General features: G+C 50.1%; 1 protein-coding gene and 1 non-coding gene across 2 annotated transcripts; one reads left to right on the top strand and one right to left on the bottom strand.

The window, feature by feature from the left end:
* Nucleotides 1-653: 653 nt before the first annotated feature.
* On the top strand, nt 654-18,741 carry SDR42E2 (short chain dehydrogenase/reductase family 42E, member 2). The gene is made up of 14 exons (XM_054580935.1): nt 654-693; nt 2,309-2,496; nt 2,833-3,186; nt 3,511-3,836; nt 4,315-4,410; nt 5,658-5,715; nt 6,324-6,442; nt 7,136-7,211; nt 9,899-9,981; nt 11,439-11,576; nt 12,127-12,192; nt 14,031-14,094; nt 15,625-15,698; nt 18,502-18,741. The coding sequence occupies exons 2-14, from the start codon at nt 2,337-2,339 to the stop codon at nt 18,739-18,741; spliced, it is 1,854 nt and encodes a 617-aa protein (XP_054436910.1). The 5' UTR covers nt 654-693; nt 2,309-2,336.
* A 4,027-nt stretch (nt 18,742-22,768) lies between these two features.
* On the bottom strand, nt 22,769-22,850 carry TRNAL-UAG (transfer RNA leucine (anticodon UAG)). The gene has a single exon. It is a non-coding gene; the product is annotated as a tRNA-Leu (tRNA).
* Between the last annotated feature and the right edge of the window lie 221 nt (nt 22,851-23,071).

The raw sequence follows: 23,071 nt of genomic DNA, 5'->3' as shown, positions 1-23,071 counted from the left end.
AGTTTTCCAGGGATGGTGTTATCCATCTGAGTCCTCCTGCAAGGGAAAGAAAGGCAGCGCTGAAAAAAGCATTCCTTAACCATGAAATGAAGACAGTGGAGAATGGGTGAACCCAGAGATGGATGGAAGAAAGCAAGAAAGGAAGGGTAGACAGGTGGGAGGGAGCAATGGAAGACACATGGAGTGAATTGTAGATGGACTGTTCGATTGATAGGCGGAAAGACAGACAAATACATGAATGCATGAATGAACAAAAGAATTTTTTTTTTTAATGGGAGAAGCATGAATGAATAGACAGAGATGGACAGAACAATGTGTGGGATGATGGCTAGCTGAGGAGTCAGTGCCAGCAGGCTGAACAGAGGAACATTTTGGAGACTAGATGGACGACTGTGGGCAGGACAGGGCCGCGCATGCAGTGACTTTGCTGTTTTCTCGCCAGCACCACGACCCTTTCGCCCCTCGACTGGCTTCAGTTTTCCCTCGGTGAGAGCCTGCGGGTCTCTGCTGTAGAGAGCCTACTGGGAGGAGGCGCTGGGCAGTCCGGGAGCCCGGCCCCGCCCTCCATCCCCCTGCGCCCGCCGCCGGGAGGAGGCGGAGGCCCTGAAGCTGCCGGCTCGGCTGGCGGGAGACGCGGCGGTTGCAGCTTGCTAGCACAAGCGCCGGGAGCCCAATCGTGGGGAGCAGGGCTAGGTGAGCGCTGCTGGCGAGCAGGGGGCTGGGGGAGGCGGGAGGGAGGACTGGCCTTGAGCTTTGGGCACCAGGCCAGTTTCGGCGTGGGGGGCGCCCGCTTTTGCCTCCCCAAGAGACCTACCTGCCAGTGGTCGGTCCCAAACCCCTTTCACCAAACCCTTCTTTGGAGTCACCATCTGTGACTCCATCAAAGTTTGCGAATGTTCTCTGAGCCTGTTTCCATCTCTGCAGCCTGGGAACAGTAACCTCTACTCCCCTGAACTAAAAATGCAGCTGTGTCTGCCTTCAGGGGCCACAGCACTCTCTCCCAGATGCAGCCCTGAGGGGCTTCCCCTTCTCCAAAGCTGTTACTGAAAGTTGGCTTGGTGCCTGCTGCAGTTCTAGGTGCTGGGAACACCACCCATCAGGGTCCTCCTGGATGGTGTGTCTAGTGGTGTGCGCAGGGCACTGACATCGGCCCTCTCATGACCTCCCTGTGCGGTTCATGGACTGGCCAGGGTTATTTGTGTCCATTTACAGCTGTGGATACTGATGTGCTGTTAGGTTTTAAGGATCTTGCCCAAGGGTGCACCCAAAAGATAGATTTGGGGGTGTCTTCCCCCTGTGAAAACCATGACTGCCAGGGCTTGTACAGGGCATGACTTTTGTCCTCACTCAGAGCTTTGGAGAATAGGGTAGTGACAGAGGAAACAGAAAGATCCAGTCCCTACAGCTGTCAGGGCCCCTGCCCCATGGCCACCAACCACCAGCAACGACCGTGGGGCTCATCATTCATTCAGTCGCACCTGTTCCTTTTTATAGCCACTGTGTGCCATTCGGAGCGGGGACCTACCTATCTCTGTATCCATTGGGCCTGGCACACAGTAGGCCCACAGTACATGGTTCCTGCTGTTATTAATGAGGATGATGGTGTCTGGCCCCAGGTCCAGCCTCATCCTCAGCTGCAGCAGGAGGTGGGGAAGGGAGGGACAATGATGGTGACAGTGACTGACAGCCTAGCTAGAGTGGGGAGGACAGGCTCCTCAAGTGCTGGCCCCTGAGGTCCACAGACCTAACCCTGAAGCCTGTGGTGGGCTTCAGTACAGTGCCAGTCACTGGTACTGCCAGAGAACCTGGGAGAACCAGAGGCAACTGTTATCAGAATGGAGGTGGCTGCAGCATTCGGAAGCATGTGTACTTTTCTAGACAGAGAGCCCTTTTGGATCCCATGTAGATTCCTCCCCCTCTCCTCCCCGACTCCTCCAGGAAGCCCTCTATAGCTCCGCAGTCAGAAAACAGTCACCCCCCAGTCTCGTCAGGTTTGACATGATGTGATCTGTCTTTCTCTGGTACTATATGAGCACTAGGATTTTAAGGAACTGGTAGAGAAGTCACAAATACTCGGTGTAAATCTCAGCCATGCAGTGCGACTTTGGGCCTTAGTTTCCCCAGCCATAAAATCCAAGACCTGACTGCCTTGTCTCTGACTCTCTCTGAGTAAGGTAACAACCACCTAGGAAGTTCTCAAGATTCTGGAAGGGACAAGTTCACCGTGAACCCAAGAGTTCCCTGGAACCCTAGGCGTCTGATCATCCATGTGACTCTAGAGCATACCTTCTTCTATTTTTCCCTGCAGGTCCTGGGTCCACATGGCTCAGTAAAGAATGAAGCCCAACATGGCAGGCTCCTCCCCAGAGGCCTGCAAAGCTACAAGCCAAAGGGAGAAGAGCTGCCCTGTCTGCCAGGCCTGGGGAGGGGTCTCAGGCTCAGGGCCTGAGTCGGAGCCTGGGCGGGGGCCTGGTACATTTTCAGGGCCTGGACCTGGTGCTGCTTCGGGACCTGGGCCAGGACCTGGTGCTGCTTCAGGACCTGGTGCTGCTTCAGGACCTGGTGCTGCTTCGGGACCTGGGCCAGGACCTGCTGCTGCTTCAGGACCTGGTGCTGCTTCGGGACCCGGCGCTGCTTCGGGACCTGGTGCTGCTTCGGGACCTGGGCCGGGACCTGTGCCAGGACCTGCTGCTGCTTCAGGACCTGGTGCTGCTTCGGGACCTGGTGCTGCTTCGGGACCCGGGCCGGGACCTGCTGCTGCTTCAGGACCTGGTGCTTCTTCGGGACCTGGCGCTGCTTCGGGACCTGGTGCTGCTTCGGGACCTGGGCCAGGACCTGCTGCTGCTTCAGGACCTGGTGCTGCTTCGGGACCCGGGCCGGGACCTGGTGCTGCTTCGGGACCTGGTGCTGCTTCGGGACCCGGGCCGGGACCTGGTGCTGCTTCGGGACCTGGTGCTGCTTCGGGACCCGGGCCGGGACCTGGTGCTGCTTCGGGACCTGGTGCTGCTTCGGGACCCGGGCCGGGACCTGGTGCTGCTTCGGGACCTGGTGCTGCTTCGGGACCCGGGCCGGGACCTGGTGCTGCTTCGGGACCTGGTGCTGCTTCGGGACCCGGGCCGGGACCTGGTGCTGCTTCGGGACCCGGGCCGGGACCTGGTGCTGCCTCAGGACCTGGGCCAGGATCTGGTGCTGCCTCGGGACCTAGGCCAGTCCCGGGTGCTGCTTCGGGACCTGGTGCTGCCTCGGTACCTGGGCCGGGACCTGGTGCTGCTTCGGGACCAAAGCTGGGACCCGGTGCTGCTTCAGGACCTGGGCCTGGACCTGGTGCTGCTTCGGGACTCAAGCCAGGACCTGGTGCTGCTTCGGGACCTCATGCTGCTTTGGGACCCAGGCCAGGACCTGGTGCTGCTTCAGGACCTGAGCCAGGGCCTGGTATTACTTCAGGACCTGGGCTGGGACCTGGTGCTATTCTGGGGCCTGGGCCTGGGCCCGGACCTGCTGCTGCTTCAGGTCTGGGCCCTGGGCCAGGAGCTGGGTCAGCACCTGGGCTAGGAGCTGCATCATTACCTGGACCAAGGGGAGGGTCTGGGCTCAGATATGGGTCTGGGACTGGTCCCAAACCCAGTGAGCCAATGACAGCCTCACCACCAGCACCACAGGAGAAGACTCAAGCCACACCTGTGCAGACCCCTAGGCAGAAAGTTCTGGTAACTGGAGGCGGAGGCTACCTGGGTTTTAGCCTGGGTTCCAGCCTGGCCAAGAGTGGCACTTCTGTCATCCTGCTTGACCTCCGCAGACCTCAGTGGGAGCTGTCCCCAGGGACTGAGTTCATCCAGGTACAGTAATGAGGGTCTTTGGGGACTGGTAGGGACCCTGGCTCTAGAGGTCCAGAGACAGTATCTGATATGAAACCAGTGGCATTTTGAAGAAGAACACAGGTTGTTAGGCTCCAGCTCTAGCCAGTCCAGATGGACAGCCATGACCACAAGGTTCCACGTCTCTGAATCTCATGTCATTATCCTAAGAAAGGGGACACTACAATATTTGCCTCACAAGGGTCTCACGGGAACTTGATGAGAGAGTGCACAGGAAACACCGAGCACAACCCCTGTGACTCAGCTTGATAAACGGGGCCAAGGATGGTGATGATATCCTGTGGTATCATATAAATCCTGCCCCACAGCCTTCCTGGCCCTACAGATGCTCGGCCTGAGTGGGGTCAGAGGGTCAGGTCTAGGACCCAGTAAGGAGCACAGTTGATATTTCTGCCTTGGACTCAGACCTCCTACCTCATTTCTTCTTTTTCTGTTTCAGGCTGACGTCCGAGATGAGGAAGCCCTGCTTCATGCCTTCGAAGGAGTGGACTGTGTCTTCCACGTGGCCTCCCATGGAATGTCTGGTGCTGAGAAGGTGAGTACCTCACATGCAGTACGTGGATTTAACAGACCGGGGTCAGATCCTGGCTCTGCCCTCCTTACCCTTTGGGCCTGTGTGTTCATTAATGCTCTTCACCACGAAGGGTTTGGGCTACACCCAGCCTGCATTTTGTGTCATGGGACCAAATGCTGGTTCTGCCACTTCTAGTTATGTGTGTGACCTAGAGCAAGTTAATGTAATGTCTCTGAGCCTCCCTTTCTTCATTACATTAGCAGTGTCTATCAAAACATACTCATACTCTCTGACTCAGAAAGCACACTTATTTGCATATTTGCAGCACTGTTTTTGATAACAAAACAAGGAAATAAAAAATGCCCATCAGTGGGGGACTATTTATGTAAATTGTGAAATTCAAAAGAATGAGGTAACTCAACATGTGCTGATAACTGAACAATTTCCAAGTTGCAGAAAGTGCTCGATATCCTACTGTTTGCTCAAAAAAAAAAAAAAACCCAGCTAGGATCAGTATTTATATATTCACGCATCCATATGTGCCAACGTTAATAAGTGTAGATTATCTCCAGAACTATACAAGACTGGAAGCATGGTTGCCTCTGGGGAGGGCAAAAGGAGGTGGAATCAGGAGTGGGAGGGAAGTTAGTTTCCTTTTCACTGTAAACCCTTTTAACTATTTGAATGATTTTTAACCTTGTGATCGAATTACCTGTTTAAGACAACTGCAGCAAAAATAAATATAGTTTAAAAGGCAATGTAGAACCCAGCTCCTAGTGTGGTTGTAAGGATTAAATGACATGTAAAGCTTCGCCTTGTCCCTGGCACACAAGGAGGTCTCACTGAAAACCAGCTGTTTTTATGTCTTACATTTCAGCCCCCTCGCTAAGGCATGAACAGTATCACTGTGTCCATTGTACAGATAAGGAAACAGACTTCTGGGGTGAGGAAACAATCCAACACATTTTGAGTCCCTTTTCTGTGCCAAGCACTGTACCAATTCCTCCCATGGGACTTATTTCCTGCTATCAGCCATGGAAAGAGGTTTGCCCTCATTTTCCAGATGAAGGAGCTGAGGACCAGGCAGGGACAGAGCCTCCCTGATCAGGGAGACAGTGGCAGGGCTGGGCCGGAGCCCAGGGGTCTGCTCTTGGGCCTCCTGAGAGCCCTTCCTCTGAGCTGGACATTCTACAGTTCTCCACCCTCACAGCCTTGGAAGCAAGGTGGGAGGCAGCTCTGCGACTTTCCCACCTCATCTTGTCTTTTAGCTTCAAAAAGAGCAGATTGAGTCTATAAATGTCGGTGGCACCAAACTGGTGATCGATGGTAGGCGCTTGGAGCCGAGTGTGGCCTGCCATTTGTTTGCTGCTTCTCCCCCTCCTGCCACAGGCCCCAGCAGAGGGCCTGTGGGCAGCACATCCTTTCTGTGCTGCAGACTTGCCCAGACTGCTGCAGGGGGGTGGGTCAGCAAGGCCTTACATGTCTGGGAACACGGGAGCAGAGTTTGCACTCAGGGCTTAAGGATCGGGAGTGAGAAAAGTCACTAAAGTACCAAAATAGAAGATCCTCATCTGGGCTTTCTGGGCACGTCCTGCATCTTGCTTTTCTCCCTGATTCTAGAGTGTGTTTTTTTCTGTGACCCCATTGAGTGAGACTTTCTTCTGACCTGTCCCTAGCAAGGTAGATCAGGGACCACAGCCACAATGAGGAGGAGGAGTGAGCTGGCATGGCATCCAGGGGCCCACAGAACAGGGACTAGACCTACATCCCAAGTTAAGCAAAGGACATCCTTCCCTCTTGAGCAGCTGTACATTGAGGGAGGGCTCCAGGGCCCAGCACCTCCTCAGTCAACTGCCTGCACACATTGTACGTGTGTGTGTGTGTGTGTGTGTGTGTGTGTGTGTGTGTATGACTTTGTGCACCTGTCACCGTAGTTTGTGTCCGCCGGCGGGTTCCAAGGCTTGTCTACACCAGCACCGTCAATGTAGCTTTCGGCGGGAAGCCCATAGAACAGGGCGATGAGGACTCCGTGCCGTATTTCCCTCTGGAGAAGGTACCTGGCTTCCAGGAGAAGTGGGCTGGGCCAATGTGCTTGGGACCACAACCCACAGGGAAGGGATGGGTGGAGCCAGAGTCATTCCACGATGTGGGGTGAGTCCTAGGAAGAAGGGGTCCCAACACTGTGGCACAAGCCCTCTTCTATTTCAGCTGGTCATGCTAAAGGAACTTTAAAATCAGACAGGCCTGGCCTTAAGCCACCCAGGCCACTTTCCATCTTTTTGACCCTGAGCAAGTCACTTTATTCTGAGCCTCTCTTTTCTTCTTTTTGGCGTGATACATTCAGGAGGTTTGTGAGGTTATGGAGAGCAGGAAGTGAGGTGGTGTATTCAAAAATACCCTGTGAACCCTCAAGTGCTCCGTGTGGCACATCCAGCATCAGTATTCCAGAGCAGGTGTCCGGGGCTGGCAGGACCTCCCCGAGTCAAGGAGCCCTTGGTCGTGTTATTGCCCTGAACTCGACTCCTCTCTCCTGAATTGCTCCTGTGGCTTCCACCCAGAGGGAGAAGAGAGGCAGTGGGGCTCAGGAATTGGCCATTTCCCACTGAGAGTCCCCAGAATCCAACCCTCATGTGGTCTGAAGCCAAGGTCAGCCCTGGGGTTGGGCTGGGCCCAGCTGGACTGTGCAGACCTTGTCAGCAATGTCACTGGCCTCTTTGGGGGCTCTGTTCTCCCCGTCCTCTGACAGCACATGGACCACTACTCCCGAACCAAAGCCATCGCTGACCAGTTGACCCTCATGGCCAATGGAACGCCTCTCCCAGGTAAGTACTGTGGGGCCCTGCTTACAGCAAATGTGTGTGCCCCCTGCTGCTTTCCCTGAAAGATATGGGTGGTTCTAGCTTTTAGCCGACATGTTTCTGAGGTCCGCCTTCTTTCCAAAAGACACTTCCCCAGGCCTCGGTCATTCATCATTCAAGAGATCTGAGCACCTGCTATGTGGCCACCCCCGACCAGGGATACACCCCAGAAAAAGTCAGGCCCAATCTCTGCCCTTACATTGCCCATGATCTGATGGGGAAAAGTCCAAATCGGAATGGATCCAGTTTAAGGACCAATTTAGATAAAAGAGCACACAATTATAAATATGGAATGAGGTATAACACTTTGGAAGGGTGGTGCAAGTGAGGGGCCCTAAAGCTTAACTCTTGATAACTCCCCCAAAAACCGGCCTTGTGCCTCCCAGCATCACCTTTTCTGGCTATAGAGAAGTGATAATAGGACATAGACAAGTGGCAGTATGGCACTGTCGCTATGCACCCACAAACTGACATCAGGTTGAACCAAGTTCAGATCCAAGCTCCACCAATTCTTAGCTACACGGTCTTGGCAGTGTACTTACCCTCTGCCTCAGTTTCCTCATCTATAAAAAACGTGGATGATAGTGAAATCTACCTCAAAGATTCTTATATGAGGGTAAAATAATGATGGGCATTATTAAAAAGTAGAATATAGACAGTCCGCATTTATCAAGTGCTTCTACATGCCAGGCCCTATTTTACATGCTAATTCTATAGGCAAAAGTCGTAATAACTTTTTTAAAAAGATTTTATTTATTTATTTTTAGAGAGAGCTGAAGGGAGAGATAAAGAGAAAGATCAATATGTGTTTGCCTCTCATACTCCCCCTACTGGGGACCTGGCCCACAACCCAGGCGTGTGCCCTGACTGGGAATTGAACCTGCCACACTTTGGTTTGAAGGCTCAATCCACTGATCCATACCAGCCAGGGCAAAAGTCATAATAACTCTTCATAGAACCTCTAGGTTTCTCTTGCTTTCCAAACTCAGGAACCAAATGTATTCATTATTTGCTTTCCACAATTCAGAAACTAAAAAAAAAGAAAAAGAAAAAAAGACTCGGCTACCCCCACTACCTAAACTCAGGGGCCAGTTGGATTTGGAAAGTGAAGTATGCTTGCAATTATAAACCTCTGAAATTTACAGAGAAGAAAACAGGCTTAGAAGTTACCTGGCTTAACTACAGTCACAGCAATTAGATGGCAGAGATGGGAAATGAACCCCTTTTCTATTTAAGGGATCTAACTCCAGAGCCTAGGGACTAACTGTCATGGTACACTATAGCCACAGTTGAGGTAGTCTCTCCAAGAATGAGCCCTTTCCCCTAACATCCTTTCCACCTCACCCTATCACCCTGGGCCGACAGGAACTTCCAGCTGTGTTCCCTCAGAGGTTTGACCCTGTGAGGTTGAATTCTCTTCTCTATTTAGGGCATCCCCTACTGGACCAGCAGCATATAAGCCAGACACCTAATCCTCTGGCCAAGAAGTATTTATAATAGCATCCCCAGCTTTCCATGGTCAAGAGAGTCATGGATACCCTGGGCCCGGCCCCTCTGTGATGTGGCTGCCCAGTGCCCTATCAGCCAATGTCGCTGCAACCTGACCTCCTTCCTCCATGTCCAGGTGACCCAGAGTTTAAAATTAGCTGCGGGCTGTTTACAGAAAAGCTCACCTGATACCTACCTTCCAGGAGTCTAGCTACCGTCACTCTGGGTGATTTCCAGTCTTTACTGCCCAAGCTGATCTCTGAGGTTCTGCCATTAACCTGGCATGGAGGGCCGTGGTCCCTGAGGCAGAGTCCTGAGATGTGCAGACCCCAGCTCAGTGTGAACCTGGCTGTGTCCTCCTGCCTCTGGGTACGTTAGTGTCCTGGGGCTACCAGGACCAATTGCCACACGCCTGGTGGCTTAAAACAACTGTAATTTCTGCTTTCACTGCTCTCACAGGTCACAGCCAAATATCTGAAATCAAAGTGTCAGTTGGGCTGCACTCCCTCTGAGACTCTAGGGGAGGGTCCTTCCTTGTCTCCCCTGTTCATTCCTTGGTATGTGGGTGCATCACTCCCGTCTCTGCCTCTGTTTTCACACGGCCTTCCCTTCTCCATCTGTCTCTTCTCTCTGAGTCTCATAAAGACACTTGACAGGAAAATTGTGGCTTACCAGAGCACTAGGCACAAAGTAGGGCCTCCCTAAGGGTCATCATAGTCCTTATTTAACTGATGATCAGAAAAATGAAAAAACTACAGCTCTTGGCATGAGGGAGTGTGGGTCTGTGTGCATCTGTAAATGGGCACAGTAGGGAGTCAAAGGAGATCACATCTCTCAAGGGCCATGCACACACCTGCTCTAGGTCTTATCCATTACTGGCCTGTGAACATCGTGAGGGCAGGAACCATTCTTGGTCACCTTTAGATTCTCCAGAGCATCCAACCCAAGGCCCAGTGCAGAAAGCAGGGGGAGAATGGGAAATCTCTGAATAGTGTTGGTTGAATGACTAACTGATTGAGAGAATAATTAATTGAATGAGGAAATCCTAAGGGCCTGTCTTCCCTGTTAAGCTGTCCAGGTAAGGATCAGGAGATGAGTACAGCCATTCTGTCCCTCTCCCTGCTGGTCTGTCCCTCCCCTGACTGCCCTCCCCTGTGTCCTAGGAGGAGGCACTCTGCGCACATGTGTGCTCCGACCCCCAGGGATCTATGGCCCTGAAGAGCAGAGGCACCTTCCCCGTGTGGCGGTATGTCCTTCCAACCTTGGGTTTGAGACACAAGAGGAGCCTGGCTCATTCTCATGGATAGGGTCGCCCCAGCCCATGGTCACTACATCAGTTGTGGGACAGTGTCCCTAGCCTGGGGCCCTGAGCCCCATCAGACCCACCAGGAACAGCTCTCAGTGTCTGCCAGTCAGGTCTGGGCATGGGTGGACAGACACGGAGGATGGCTCCAAAGCTGGGTACAAGGGGGCTTTGGTAGGCCCTGTCCTTAGATTTCTCACAGCCTGGTCAGGAGACAGATGCCATGGTCACAGATTCAGTGTGGTAAGGACTGTATAGAGGGAAGAACAAGAAGATGGGAGTGCACTAGAGAGAGAAAGCCCAGGAGGACTTCCTGGAGGAAGAGATATCTGAGCTGTTTGGAAAGAAACAGGAACTAACCAAGGAAATGGGGTAGTAGAGAGAAGGTGGTCCAAGCAGCGGACAAAGCTTGGGCACAAACCTGGACGTGAGAAAGATTAGTGTTTTAGGTTTGGGGACAGATCAGTAAACAAAACAGACCACAGTTCCTTCCCTTGTGGGGCTTATAATCTCACACAAGGTGATATATAATAAACATGATAAATGACAAGGAATGTTCAAAGGTACCAGGTACTACGGAGAAAAATGAACGATGTTAAAGGATGAGGAAACTGGGAGGGCTGGCAGTCAGGAGTATTGTTAAACAGGGACATCTGAACATCAGTTTAAGGGGATGAGAGTGCATCACACAGGGATCTGGAGGAAGAGCCCTCCAGGCAGAGGGAACAGCAAGTCCAAAGCCCTGAGATGGGAACCTGCCAGCATGTTCCCGGGAGGAGGCTGGGCTGGAGCCTGACCAGCAAAGGGGGTTTGTAGTCAGAGAGAAGCTGGGGCCAAATCGGAATTGCCCTTGTCAGAACCAAGGCCTTCAGTCTGGCGAGATGGGCATGCCAGAAGGTTCTGAGCAGGGAAGACAAGTACACTGATTTAGGGTTTAAAAGGATCCCCTGGCCTTGTGGAGACCAGCCGCAGGGCACTTGTTAGAAGGCTTTTTGGGGATCCAAGTGAGAGAAGAGGGTGACAAGCAGGGTGATGAGAAGCAGTCAATTCTGGACAGATTCTAACAGTTGAGCCAGCAGGACTTGCAGGTGAGTTGGATGGGGGTGTGAGAGAAGAGCGAGCAATGTGTCCCCAGGACTTTAACCTGAACCTGGAGTGCTGTCAATTCAGATGGGAGAGAGAAGCATGTTAAGGGAGAGGAAAGATCAGGTGCTCACTCTGGAACTGGCCAAGTTTGCATTGCCTGCTGGACAACCGAAAGCTCCTGGTACATGGGGTTGGGGCAGAGGGCTCTGGTCTGGCGCTAGAAATTTGGGACCCATCAGCAAAGAGATGAAATTTAAAGCCACCCAGGCTTGCATCTGTGTTCACTGCTCCTCCCCACCCCCTGCCCCTGCCAGAGCCACATCAAGAAGAGACTGTTCATGTTCCGATTTGGGGACCGCAGGACGAGGATGAACTGGGTGCACGTGCACAATCTGGTGCAGGCACACTTGCTGGCGGCTGAGGCCCTCACCGCAGCCAAGGGCTACATAGCTGTGAGTTCCCTGCAATGCTCCCTACTCCTACTCCCCACCCCCCACCAGTCCTAAGGGATTCCTGGCTGACATACCTTTCTCCCCAACCCAAGATGGCTGGTAGGACTGTTGGCCAGGGAAGCTTGGGGTGGGGGGCAGAGGGGAAGGGGGTCTTCATAGAGCATCATTAGTTTATAGCAGTGACCTTGTGAAGTAGGTGTTGTTGATCCCAGATGTCGGTCATCAAATGCTAAGCATTTAATATACATTGTCGCCTTTAATCTTTATAATAGCCCAAGAGATCCCATTACCGTCCTTGCATTTCTCAGATAAAGAAACTAAGGTACAGAGAGGTTAAGTGATTCCATTGGGGACATATCACTAGTCAGTTCCAGAACTGAAAGGGAATTGATTGCGTAGGTCTCTCCAGGGCTGGGGACTGGCTTTGACTCCTTAGTGGCTGCTTAGCAGAACTCAGGGGTTGGGCAGCTTCTGAGCCATCTGAGAGGTAGAGTCAGGTGGCAAGCAGATGCCTGACTATTCCCCTTTCCTGGCGTCTCCCCCAACCCAGAGCGGGCAGGCGTACTACATCAACGACGGGGAGAGCGTCAACCTCTTTGAGTGGATGGCCCCGCTGGTAGGTGCTCATATGCCCCACCCCCACTTTGAGTGATAATTCAGAGATCCCCACCTCTTCTCATGCTGTCATCCTTTCCTACTTCTAAAAAATCAGAAGATTTCACATTCAAAACCAGTTCTGGAAACAGTGTCCACTGGATGACATTGGAAAGGACTGGACCTGGGTTGTAGCTTCCCCTTTGGGGGGGCCTTGTGCTCCACCAGTTTGTAGTAGTCCCTCCCACCTGCTTCCTGATTTATGTTGACTGCTCACCCTGTGGAATTTTGCTTGTGATCCATCCTACTGTGTGGTGAGACTCTCAAAGAGGTAAGTGGAAGGTGGCCCAACACATGAAGGGAAGTGTTGGCCCTGGGGTCTATGGACGGCAGCCCCTCCCAGAACCCTGGCCACCTTTCCTGGCAGCCCACAGACCCCTCCTCGGGCCCAGATGAAGGGGCCACAGAACCTTGTGCTGAAGGACACACCCTCAGGGCATTCAGGCCCTTGCATGGCAACTCTTAACAGCTTTATTGAGATATAACTCATATACCGTATGATTCACCTGCTTAAAACATACAATTCAATGGTTTTTAGTACACTCAGAATTGTGCAACCATCTCCATAGTACATTTTAGAACATTTCATGGGTACAGTAAAAAACTGTACCCTTTAATGGTCACTTTTTCCCCCCAGCCCTAGACTACTGCTAATCTAGTTTCTGTCTCTATAGATTTGCCCGTTCTGGGCATTTTGTATAAACAGAATCATTCAATATGTGGTTTTTTTGTGACTGGCTTCTTTTATTTAGCATAATGTCTTCAAGGCTCATCCATATTATAGCATGGATCATATCAGTAATCATTTTTTATTGCCCAAAATATTCCATTTTATAGATAGTATACCTTTTGTTTGTCTTCATCAGTTGGTAGAATTTTGGGTTGTTCCATTTTGGGGCTATTATCAGTGATGCTCCTATAAACATTCATGTGGAAGTTTTTGTGTGAAAATATGTTTTCATTTTTCTTGGTTACACCCCCATAGGATATATAGGAGTGGAATTGCTGTGTCATATAGTATCTATACATTTAACCTTTTGAGGAACTGATAGCTAGGCTGTTTTTCCTAGTGGCTGTACCATTTTACATTCCCACCAGCAGAGTAAGAGTTTCCACTTTCTCCACATCCTTGGCAACATTTGTTACTATTAGTTTTATAGTGAAGACCTCAATTTATGCTGTGCCAGCCCATTTCTTCATGCATCTTCTACCACCCTCCAGACATATACTGTTTTTTTCCCTTTAATAGCAATTTTAGAAAAATCAGGTTCTATGCAAGTGCCTTGGAGTGTCTTTGGGCGTAGCAGATGTAAATAAAAACATTATGAGCCCTGGCTGGGTGACTCAGTCAGTTGGAGTGTCATCCTATGCATCCAAGGTTATGGGTTTAATTCCTGGTCAGTGCACATTGCAGAATACCTAGGTTGAGGGTTTAGTCCCCAATTGGGGTGGGAGGCAGCCAACAGATGTTTCTCTCACATCGATGTTTCTCTTCTTCCCTCCCTCTCTTCCTCCCTCCCTTCCTCTAACTCTAAAATCAATGAACATGTCCTCAGGTGAGGATTTTTAAAAAATGATTTGAATGATCCCAAATTAACCTCTTCCCTCATGCATTCAATTCCTACTTGAGTTTTCCAAGTCAAGGTATGGATATCATTTCAAGATAGTCTTGGGACTGGCATGGGGTGGGTGGGCAAAGGACCAGGAGGTACTCTGTTGGCCTGGGGTAAAGGGAACATGTGGCCTTTCCACACTAGCACCTGCAAGACTGTTTTAATCTCAGGCCATGTTTCCTTGCAGTTTGAGAAGCTGGGGTACAGCCAGCCATGGATCCAGGTGCCTACTTCCTGGGTTTACCTGACAGGTAAAGAAAAGAATATGTGTATTAAAAGACCTCCATTTGCCAGGTAAACATGCATTACCACATTTTAAACCCAGGGCCAGGACTAGGTGGAGGTGAATGAGTCACTGAAGGCACAAAGTTTAAGGAGACCCTCATTCCCAGGGTCCAAGTGCTCCAAGCCTGATCTGCACTTGCCTGGCCCCAACATGTCATTCCCCTCACCCTAGTTCTGGCCGTGTTTAAACCCTATTCCATGCCCTGGCTGGTATGGCTCAGTGGATCAAGTGTCAGCCTGCGAACTGAAGGGTCACTGGTTTGACTCCCAGTCAGGGCACATGCCTGGGTTGCAGGCCAGGTCTGCAGTGGGGGGTGTGGTCTGCAAGAGGCAACCACACACTGATGTTTTTCTCCCTCCCTTAGCCTCTCTAAAAATAAATAAAACCTTTAAAAAAAAACAAAAACAAAATCAAAACCTATTCCACTGCAAAGAGGGTAATGTTGGGTCCACTGTAAAGGTGAGGCAACTATATTAGTGGCCTGCCACAGTGAGAAGCACGAGAGGCAGAATTCACACCTAGGTGGCTGACTCCACAGCCCTGTGGCCTGTGCTGGGAGGCATTGCAAGTTAGGAGGAAAGGGAGCCCTGCAACTGTCCTGTCCCCCAAGGTCAGGCTGTTTTTGGACATGTGGAGGCCCTATTTTGACTCTAGATTCTTCTCACCCTGAAGATCAGTCTGTACTCATACTCCCAGCATCCCTCCACTGGCCTTCCTCTGGCTGGAGTGCAGAGCCAGTACCAGACATGCAGTATTCTGCCCAGGGGATGGGTGGCCGTCAAGACACACATGGATGTATTCCTGAAAAACATTGACTGGACTTGTATTCTAATTGCACTGGATGCTTGCCCACTATTTTCCCACCAGGGCACACAGGTGGAGTAGCTTCTCAAGCACAGCATCGCCGAAGTGATTGACACTTCTTGACCCATGAGTCATGTGTTCTGGCAGTTCTAGAGGCTGTATAGAAATCCATAGTTCCTGAGGAGCTAACTATAACTGAGAGGTTCTTAGCCCTGGCTGCACATTAGAATCACTTGGGAGCTTTTAAAATATAAAAATGCCTTAGCCACACCCCAGAACAATGACATCAGAATCAGCAGGAAACAAGGGGGCAGAGGAAACGTCAGCATTTTTTAAAGTGGTCCAGAGTGCAGTCCAGTGGAGAACTACTGTCCCAGCTTCCTTCTCCTACTCAAGAAAGCAGATTGGAACAGAAGTGAGCGAGGCAGACATTACTGTGAGGTAGCTTTGAATCTGCTCAGTCTGCCCTTAAAATGTAATAACAACTTACTTGCAACACATTTCTCAGCAAACAAGGCACCCCAGCAGGTGCTGAGAACTGCTGATTTAAAGGAATCCAAGGACACAACATTTTTGCAAAGTGAAGACTCCCCGTAGCAAGGAAAATAATGCCTCAACTGATGGGTTCCTGAGGGTCCCCCTGGAGCTGGCCTAAAGCATCCTGGTCATTGGCCCCTCTCTCCCCACACAGCCACAGTGATGGAGTACCTGCACCTGGCCATGAGGCCCATCTGTAGCATCCCACCACTGCTCACCCGGAGTGAGGTAAGCCAGCCGCTGCTGGGGGAGCCGCTGTGTCCCTGGGAATCCTCACTTGCCTTCCTGCCCCTTCTCCACTCTCCACTTACCCCTTTGACACCATAGCTGGATGCTTGTCTGAGGTCTCAGAACCTTTCATGTGGGCCCAAATCTAGTGCTAGTTCCTTCATAATCATCTAGCCTCTGGGCTTCTGCTTCAGTTGTGCTCTCTTGATCTGAAACGTCACAGCTCCAAGCCCAACCCTCATCACTACCATTTCGTGAGGCTTATCTTCCCAGCCAAACTGGAGGCTCCAAAAACCAGGCTCCAGGACATTTACTTTTCAGAATGCCACCACTTCCCACTCAGTGCACACACATACAGCCTTGTGGTTCTAGCCTTACTATCCATGCTTACTGAATAATAAGTATATATTAAGTACTCACTCTGTACAGAATATTGTTTTCAAATAATGATGATGTAGTTTCTATTTGCATTTATAGTTTAAAAGAGGATGTCTTATTATAGATTGTAAACTTTACAGGTGTTTGATGTTATTTGCGAAATCTGTCCAGTCCACTCTCTCCTTTGATTTTCTCTGATATCCTGGTAAATTAGGAAGGACCCCCCCTCCCCCTGCCAAAAAATTATCTTTTCTGATGATAAACTGAGGGCTAGAAAATATAGTGACTTGTCCAAGACCATACCATTCTGGAATTGGCTTCACACTGTTTAGTCCTCTCTGACTAGGGGAATGGAGACTGGACCACAGAAATAAGCAATTTCCTACTGTTTCTCCTTTGAACCATCCACACTATTAGAGGAAAGAGAAAAATGAAATTAGTGACCATCTTTTGAGTGTCAGTGATATACCAGGCTGTGTTTATCTCATTTAATCACTTCTACTCTAGATGTATACAATGTATTATATTATCATCTCCATTTACAGGGAAGGAAATGAGACACATTGGTGAAATAACCTGCCTATGATGACTCACTAAAGTAGCAGAGCTGATATTTGAACCAGGACCAGACCTAAATGATTTCAAGCTTAGCCACTAGCTTGTGAAATTAGGGATCACATCCATGTAAAATAGCTGTGAAGATGCTGCTTTGTGGTTAGGCAGGGACCTGGCTCCCCTCCCTCTCCTTTCACTTGTTGGCAGCTCAAAGGCAAGTTTCTGGGCAATGTGGCTCTGGCACCCTCTGCTTGTCAGTCTGTGACACAACAACCAGCCCTCTAGTTTGACTTGATAGCCTTTCATTCATTTAACATGTACTGTGTGCCAGGCACTGTGCTGAGCAATGGAGGCAGGACGTGTTAAGGTGGCCGGTGGTGCAGGTTGTAAAAGAATTCACAAAAAGAAGAAAATGCAGAGAGCAAAGATTTATTCACTTTCTAAGAGAGGAAAGGGGCTTAAGTGTGGAGCATACACTAGCAATGAGGGGCTTTGAATTTTTATTGGATTATAAAAGGGTGGAGGGGGATGGCTTGCTATTGTGTGGCAGCTGGGCCTTTAGGGGTGTTGCTACACAGGAGGTTTCAGTTGGTTTTGCATAAGCTGCAGTTTGCTTCAATGTTATCTTTTGCCTGCATCTGTGAGGGGCGTTACTCACATTCTGTTCTTGCTTTTCTAGTGGTTTTCCAGTCTTGGGGACCTAAACTCAGGAGAGTAAAATGGCAGTCATGTTTAACAGGGTCAAAGGCCTGCATGGCAAATGGTGTCATGATCGAGAGGAAGAGAGCCCAATAAACAGGCAATTCAACACACTGTGATAAGGGGGAAGTTAGGAAGAACTTCAGGTCACACACAGGCCACCTAAGCCAGTTCTGAGGAAGTTAGGGAGGCTTCCCATTGGAAGTGACATCTAAGCCTGAGATCTAAGAATACTGTGTTCCAGAACCCTGTTCATCCAGTTCATAGCTGTATCCATCGCCCCAAAGCCCTGAATTGAAGTAGCTGGGGCAAAAAGGGACAACATCTGATTTCTCCCACTCTTCCCACAAGCTTCTGAGACCGGGGGCTTGACCACTGCGGCTGTTTCAGAGCCATGGGAGAATCAAACAGCCAGTGGATCCTTCCACACGGGTCCACACGGGCTGGCATCCTCTCAGTTCCAGTATAGTACAGAAACGCAGGAGCTGGAATCTGGTGTGTGTGACTCTGGGCAAGCCACTTAATCTCCCTGATCTTCAATTTTTCAAATATGTTGAGGTGGGGGTAGTATCACTGTACTACCTCAGAGGATTAAATGAGAGTTAGGTCAAATACACAGTGTGAGTTCTGAAACTGATAACTGCACTATTGTCCTTGAAGCTTGTGGGCTCCAGGTGGCTCACCTGGCCGCAGAGAAACGCAGCTCGAACCGTCACGGAAAATCACCTCTGCAGAATTGAATTCCTCTTTTGGGGAAGCTTAATCAATCAATGAGGGCTGAAGGCTGCACCCTGGGCTCCGCCTCAGTCTAGGGCTGAGGGCCCGGAAGCCAAGAGCGTTTCCCGGAGGCATTTTTCCGAATAATCACACCCAGGCAGTGAAGTTTCAAGGGCCTCCTGTGTAACAGTACCGTGCTAGGCCTCGGAAGGGGAAGTGCAGAGACGGTACTTCTGCTTTCTGGCGAGTGTATTCAGTAGTACGGTGGAGAAATGCAGAAAAGCCTTCCTGAAGGTGGAGCCCCGGAGGGAAAGGGAAATGGAAGAAAGGAAATCCTTCCTGAGGAGGGCTTCGCAGGAGCAAGAACCAGCACACCGGTCCTTTTAAATTGCCACATAAGTTGATTCCCACCCCCACTAGCCCCGCCCCTCAGCTGCCTGGCCTCTCTTCGCAGGTGCACAGCGTGGCCGTGACGCACACCTTCCAGATCGCAAAGGCCCGCGCGCAGCTCGGCTACGCGCCGGACAAGTTCAACTTCGCGGACGCTGTGGAGCGATACGTACAGTCTACGACCCGGAGGGCCCGCGGCTCCACGGCGCGGACGCTCCTGCGGCTGCTGCTCGGGCTGCTGCTGCTCCTTGGCCTGCTCGCCCTGGTCCTGTGGTTCCTTGGCGGGCGGTCGTCCGGGGTCTGACAGTCCGCCCCCAGGGGGTCCGGCCGCGGAGCCGCCCCTTCCGCCTTCCGGCCCTCTGGGTCTTGGTCCTGCTTCTCCCTCTGGCCTGGTCCAGTTAGCGATGAGGTCCTAGCCTTAGGCCTGCTCCGTCCAACAGGCCTTCTCTCCACCTCCGTCCAGTTCTGGGCCGCCCCCGGATTGTCCCTGCTCTGGTTCCTCCTTTTACGGGACCTACCGGTGCGTGCGAGCGAGCGCACACCTCGATTGCTCCTGCCTTTAGGTTCGGTCCCCTCCCCCTCGCGTGGCATATCCTGGCCCCGCCCCTTCCGCTGTCTCCACCCCTCCAGCCAAGCTGCCTAGGGGAGCTGCTGGGGCCTGGCCCTTTGTTCCGTCTAGTGGCTAGTGCAAGCTGGGGCGTTTGCAGAATTTTCTTGTGTGCTGTAGCCTCCATACGGACACTGGACCCTCCTCGCTGCCCGAGCATCTCTAGGCTTATCCTGAGATCCTCTCAGAATCTTGGATTAGAACCATTCTAGGAGCGTTGCGTTTGATTGCTCCTGCCCTGTTCTGGGTTCGCTCACTACGCAGGTCTCCCTGTGTGTTGGTGGCTAGGATTGGAAACCCACGCTTCTGCCCAGCCCAACCTGGCTGTTTCGGGTTTTGGTTTATGAGTCTAGAGGTCACTCAGCATAGTAAGCACCGTACCAGCAGCGACGTAAAACAACAACAACAACAATACCATCACCAACAAAAACTTTTTAAAAGAATTAAATGTCTCAAAAAAGTACCAGTGTAGTTATGATAAAAAGAACTAGAACTTAGTTGGTCATATTTTATAATTTAGTATTGCTTCTATTTGTTAATGAGGGGGCAGTGGTGATCACCATAATCTTTGATGTTTAAACCCACAAAATTTCTTAACCCGCCCTGCTTTCCACAGAAGCAATGCCTCCCTATCATTTTGGTGATTATGGCTACCAAGATCAGTGTGTAAATACATTCATGCATATATCATAAAACATGCACATGGAACTGGCCCGTCAAACTAAGGATCCTGGTAAAGACAAAAACCATCATGAACCTAAAAAACCTGTGGTAGAGGGGAGGGAAAGTGTTAGAGCCAACGTTGACATCGTGGGGGCTGGATATCCACAGCTTGTGTGTCCCTCTCTGCTGAACAATGAAGAAAGTTTGTGAAGTAGTTACAAAGTGTATGCTCTTCTTTGCTAGGTTGCACTGTATGTGTGCATATAATTTTTAAAAGCTCAGTAATAATCTGTTATATCTGTTTAATGCTTGACAGTTTGAAAGGTCTTTCATCTATATGCTTTTATTTAATTCCTAGGGCCGCCCTTACAGTGGAGTCTATTATTCTCATTTTGCAGGTGAGGAAACTGGGGTTGTGTCTAACGTCAAAAAGGGGGTAGGGATTACATCTCTGCAGTTGCTGTAATTTGGAGGAGCTGCCCCAAACCCACTGGCCTAAACAAGATACATGGTCACTCTGGCCGTTCCACACCTGGGCCATGCCAGTCTTCGGTAGAGCTCTCGAATCCACCTCATTCTCAGCTCCAGCTGGGGCTGGAAGTCCTTGGGCTCCCTTCTCGATAACACACTTGCATCTAAACTCTCCTGCTCTCACCTTCCTCTCTCTGTTAACCATGAGAAATATGTTCTTAGGACAGAGAAAACAGGCTTTTCCTGTGCACTTAACCTTCTAGGTTTTTTGTCTACTGGCAAACCTCAGCTTTTGAAACCCAAAAGCAAAATCAATTTCTTTGTTTTTTGGGTTTCTCTAAATCACCTCTTCCCTAATACTCTGAAGGTATGATGTCTAAAACCTGGTCATGGGAGCAGTATGGGTCACTGCCAAGAAAGCTTCCTTTCTCGAGTATCTTTACCCAGCAGAAAAGGAGGCAACACCTCCACCCCAAAAACTGAGTCCCCATTAGCATTTTAGAGGCTGCCCAGATAACTAGCCTTCCATGAGGTTGTAAGAGGGCAAATAGGAGGTCCAAACTTACTTGTAGACACTAAGCAGAAACATCATGAATACAGAAACAGAGTTGTCACCATGGACAGCCCAAGGTGACATAGCCTATCACTGTATGTGCTGAAGCTCTTCTCTACTGTTTTAACATCCTTCCATCTCATCCCTGGGCTCCTCATTCCTCCTTCCACAACTGCTATCACTCCACCCCTTCCCAAAACCAAATTTTGTGATCAATCAATTACACTAACGTTTTCATTTTTTCTCTTAAACCCATTCCAAAATGGTTTTAATCAAGGTTAATATCCTTGATAAGGATAGGAGCATCAATCCTTTAATAAGGATGACCTTATCCATAAATCACAAATCCAATAGATATTTTTTAGTCTGTATTTTGCCAAGTCTCTTAGGAGAATTGAAAATAGTTGGCTACTCCTTCCTTCCTGAAATAGTCTTCTTAGTCTATATGACAATACATACGTTTCCCACCTATGTCTCTGGCCAGCCTTCCATCTTCTTCACTGGCTTCTCTTCCATTATCCTCCCTTTAAGATTATGTTCCTCAGGACTCTGTCTTGGCCACCCTACTTCCTGTATGCACTCTTTCTGAGCGAGTCCATCCATTTCCATGGCTTCTGTATCCAATGCCTCCTAAATCTGTATCATTTGTGTGAAGTGTTCTCTAGACCTCCAGACTTCTATGTCCAACCTCATACTCAACTCCATGTTCCACAGGCATCTCAAAATCAGTATCAATCAAACAAATCATCTACCTTACAAACTGCCTCTTCATCCTGTGTTCCCACTTGTGGAGAGAGTAGGCACCACCAGCCACCCAGTGGGCCAAACTCAAAACCTGGTTTCACTTTTAACACGTTCCTCTTCTTCATGTCTTTCATCAGTGAGTTCTGTCAGATCCACCTCCAAAATGTCTCTCTGTCCCACGCCTTCAGTCCCACACACTGCCACAACCATGGTACAAGCTGCTCTCCTTTTTCCTAGACAACTGCTGTGGGTTTTGAAGGGAGCCTCTTGCTATTGCTGCCAAAGGGAACTTTCTAAATCCAAAACTGGAACATGCCAGCCTCTGGCTTAAAACCTTTCAATGAGTTCAGGATCAAGTTCAAAGCCTTACCTTGGCATTCATGGCCCTCCTTGCCTAACACGTCCACCTCATGTTTTGCTCTTTGTCCACTGCTGCTCTGTCCAGTTCCACGAGTTGCTTTTCACAGCATCTCAGACTCACCAGGAACCCCTCTCTCCCCCCTTCAATTGGCTAATTTTTCAGTTTCAAGTCCCAACTAAGTGTCACTTCTTCCATTGACCCTGGGCAAGATTAGCAGAATGCACTGCATAACACTTCTCAGAGGTATAATTAATGAGATTACAATGTCTGTAAACTCTATGAGTGGGAAGCTACATCTGCCTTGTTTGTTCTATAGCCTCATGAAGAACTTGGTTTTGAATGAATAAATAAATGAGGGGCCCTAAACCAACACTGAAGACCAAGTCGGAGGTGGATCTGTGAAGCTGGGACCTTAAGGTTGATTACTCCCACGTGGGACAGACCCCCTGATACCTTAGCCCCTCCCCATGGACACCTGACAGGTTTCTGCCAAGGAAGTTTCTGGAGTCAGCGGTAGCTCTTCAGAGTACACAGAGCTGGCTAGAAAGGAACCCACCTTAACTCAGGTCATGATTAAAATCACCCCCACCTAACTTTTGTACTTATTGGGTTAAGAGCCCCACTCCCTGTGGCTTTAGGACTTGAAGGATTAAATAACTGTTTGGAAATTTTCAAAGTATCTCAGATGCTTTCTCCTGGAAATAGTGTTTTCTTTCCAGTTTTTCAGGTAGCATGGGTTGGTGGGTTTGTTGTACTTGGCTAGGGAGTGAGAGGGCGTTTGGCTTGTGCTACAGTTTCTTCATTCCCCGTTCCCAGCTCCCAATTCCATTAAGGAACAAGAACAACAACAAAATTAGCATTAGAAAGTAGGGGAAGAGAAATCAGGATATGTATGAGTCGAAGGGTGCCAAAAACGGAAACCCAGAATGGTATGGCAGCGGTGGGATTCGAACCCACGCCATCGAAATGACTGGAGCCTAAATCCAGCGCCTTAGACCACTCGGCCACGCTACCTCCCGCTTACCACTGCTTTCATTGAGACTATATTAGTCTACTGACGTGGCAGTATGCGCTCTACAGACCCGCCCCTGTGGATGTGCGCATGTCTGTAATCAGCCGGCCTTTCCCATACCTCCTACAGCCTTCGCTTCCTTCTGGGTCTCGGAGTCATAGTGCTTTCTAGGTCCACAACAGTAAATACTATCGGAACACAGCGTTACAAAAGAAAGGGGAGT

This window comes from Pteronotus mesoamericanus, unplaced genomic scaffold, assembly GCF_021234165.1.
Source record: "Pteronotus mesoamericanus isolate MK-2021 breed Mesoamerican mustached bat unplaced genomic scaffold, CSHL_Meso_final contig_64, whole genome shotgun sequence".
Lineage (NCBI taxonomy): Eukaryota > Metazoa > Chordata > Mammalia > Chiroptera > Mormoopidae > Pteronotus > Pteronotus mesoamericanus.
This window is presented reverse-complemented; position numbering and strand designations above follow the sequence as displayed.